This window comes from Chaetura pelagica, unplaced genomic scaffold (genome assembly GCF_000747805.2).
Source record: "Chaetura pelagica isolate M959 unplaced genomic scaffold, ChaPel_1.0 scaffold346, whole genome shotgun sequence".
NCBI classification, from domain to species: Eukaryota; Metazoa; Chordata; class Aves; order Apodiformes; family Apodidae; genus Chaetura; species Chaetura pelagica.
The window spans coordinates 2,087,171-2,090,102 of NW_009953797.1; the positions used below are offsets into that span (position 1 = coordinate 2,087,171).

Consider the following 2,932-nt stretch of genomic DNA (forward strand, 5'->3'; position numbering starts at 1 on the left):
CCGGCGCTGAACCCTCCTGTCCGCCAGCGGGACGGGTCAGGCCCGCTCTCCGCCCCGGCCCGTCCGAACGCCCAGCCCACCCGCGCCGTGGGTGCCGCCCCGGTGCGCTCACCTTCCTGCACTGCATGGAAAGGGTTGTTGGCCTCTATGAGCTTGATGGAGTAAGTGATCTTCTCGCTTTGGAGGATGTCGTCATTCAGGTTCAGATCCGACACTGCCTGCTTGAACACCTCGTCGTCCTTGGCAGCATTGCCTTCGAAAATGGCACCTGCGGGGAGGAAGACGGCGAGGAATGAGAAGGGCTCGGCCCTGCTCCTCACTGGCTCAGCTCGCTCCCACCTGCCTCCCCGAACCTCCATTCTCCCCTGGGCCGTGTAGAGCTCGAGCCGGCTTGCACGATGCCAGGCGGGGCAGCCAGGGGGGCAACGGGTGGGCGTGGGGCCGGGACCCAGGTGTGGGCAGCTGCCGCTGGTTGTGCGGCCTCGTCTCGGGCACGGGGAAGTGCAACGCCCCTCCCGGCCACTGCTGTTCCACCGGCACTTGGGGAACCCTGAGCCAGAGCCACAGCGAGGTGAGGGACTCGCTTCTCCAGCGACGGGAAAGGGAGAAGGCTTGGACAGCTGGCCAACTTTTTGCTCACTACTTTGCCTCTCCTTTTGTTGCTGCCTTTCGGAAAGCGGTTTTATTGAGGCTCGCGTGCACACACCAACAAGAAGCCAGGATTTGTGTCCAGTAACCTGGAAGCTTTAATGCCACTGTCCTGTCTATGCAGTTTAACGTGCAAACATCTGGCGATGTGTGTTATGTAAGATCCCCTCTCTGTGGAGCGTGTGCGTGTGCCCACGCCAGGCTTACAGCCCTGCTCCACGCAGCGGTGGGAAATCTTCAGTGCTGGCCACAAAACAAGAAAAAAAAACCAAAACATCTACCCCCGCCTGGAGAGGTCCTGCTGATTCAACTGCTTGCCTGTGGCTGCAGGCTCCGTGTGTTGCCCGGGTGAAATCACTGCTCTGCACACAGCATCTCTCCTCTCCTACCCACAGGACCGCTATTTCCGTGAAGAGCTAGTTAGCAAACAGCACTCGGGATGAAGTTCGTGCGGAGAGAAGCCGCGGTGATACCGTCCAACCACAGGAGAAGCGGGACCGAGAAGGAGAGCCGCGGAGGCTGTTTCGCCCGCCCCCCCTGCCACGGCCCGGGAGACGGCTGCATTGCCTCTCTGCCTGCCCGCGGGGCTGGCCCCGGTGCCGGCCCCGGTGCCGCCGGGATCTGCTCGGCCCTGGGGAGCGCCCCTAGGCCGGAGTTCCCCGCTGCGGTCAGGGCTGACCCCGACTCCTTAATGGCTCCGCAATGCTGTCTGCCTTGGCTGCGCCCCCAGGCTCCGGAGGGGAGCGGCGCCGACCGGAGCCTTCGCTGGCTCCGGAGTCGCTGCCGCCGCACGGGGCTACCGCCCCTGCTGGGAAACTTGTTACAGGGCTAGCCCTCCTCTCTCCTTACCAGCCCGGAGTCGACACGGGACTTGCCTTCTGTCTCCGTGGATCCTCCCTTCGCCAGGATAGCTCGTGCCCCGGTCCCTTCCTTTATTTGATCTCACATCGTTCCCAAAAGGCTGGTGGGCATTACAGCTTTTCGTTTCCTGGCCGTACTCCTGTCCCCCTCCTCTATCATCCTCCACAAGTGATTCTCCTCCTTTCCACCCTTAAACATCCTCATTTTCGTCCCTGCTGGTACCTTTCAACACCAGCCAAAAGGTGACTGCAGAGCCTTGCTTTTGCTCGCCAGGCTTCCCGCAGATATTACCATCCCTTGCTCCCAGAAGCCATAAAAGTTTACATCAGCCTTTCCTTTGCCTCTTATTCATCCCTCTCTTCCTCGCACTACTGACCCAGCCTTCTTGCTGCCCAGGGGTTTTAATGAGATCTTATTCAAACCACAAGTTGCGCTCACGGACACACACACAATGACTGCAAATCTTGCCGTTCTAACCCTTTACCAGCCAAGTTTCCTCCCTTCCCCCGCATTCCGGCTCGGCTGACACCTGCTACGACAAGAGATGGAAACCAAGGGATTATCTCCCTGAAAGTTTTCCCTACGAGCACGTTCAGATTATGCCTCTCTCCTGCCCGGGTGCTGGGGCGGTTGCTTGTTTTCGGTGAAGAGGAGGCGCGGGGGAGAAAGCCTTTCCACGCAAACAGGTCCAAGCGCAGGCTCCCCAGCCACATGGGAGACCGCAGCGGCGGCCCCGGCGGGTTCCCCGCCCCGTGCCCGCTCCCGGCCCCGCAGCCCGGCCCGGCCCAGCGCACAGACGACATTTCGCCCCTAACTTTCAAATCGGGGGGGATTCAGCTGCCTTCCTCCCTTCCCTCCCCCTGTCTCTCCGCGGAGTTCGGCTCAGCCGATGCCTCTGACATTGCCGCTGTTAAGCGAGACGCTTTCTTCATTTATTTATCTACCACGTCCCTCTCCATCCCCCCCCGCTCCCTCTCTTACCAATGTGGATGATGGAGTCTGCCCGCACCGAAACGCACTGAAATATCCAGGGGAAAAGCCAGAGCATCAATACTTCCATTTCCAGCCTCTCACACAGCACATCAGCCCGGGTTTAGTGGAGAGACAGACCGGGGAAAAGAAGCAAAAAGGCGCAAGGGCAGGTGGAGCAAGGCAGCAGGCGCGGAAGGGGTGGAAAGATGCCCAGACACCCCCCGTAGAGAAAAAAAAAAAATAAAAAAATCCCAAATACCCCCCGCACCCCAATGATTTTCCAAGGCTGAAGGAAATGGGCTATGAAGGGGGGGAGGAAAAAATAAAAATGCTAGGGCTACAGAAGCAGGGAGGTAGATCCCGGGTTGCCAGGCGGCGCGGCGGAGCCTCCAGCGCTCGGTGTGCGCCGGGGCGCGGGCAGACCGCGAACTGCGGAGCGGCCCCCCCGCCG

General features: G+C 60.4%; 1 protein-coding gene across 1 annotated transcript in view; it reads right to left on the bottom strand.

Annotated features, from left to right (window-relative positions):
• GRID1 (glutamate receptor, ionotropic, delta 1) overlaps positions 1–2,679 on the bottom strand; it is a 536,004-nt gene extending 533,325 nt beyond the window's left edge. The window contains exons 1-2 of the mRNA XM_010001117.1: positions 2,491–2,679; positions 113–268 (exon numbers count right to left, since the gene is read on the bottom strand). Of these exons, the coding sequence (XP_009999419.1) occupies positions 113–268; positions 2,491–2,569 (235 nt within the window). The 5' untranslated portion in view covers positions 2,570–2,679. The remainder of the gene's footprint in view (positions 1–112; positions 269–2,490) is intronic.
• Positions 2,680–2,932: the final 253 nt, after the last annotated feature.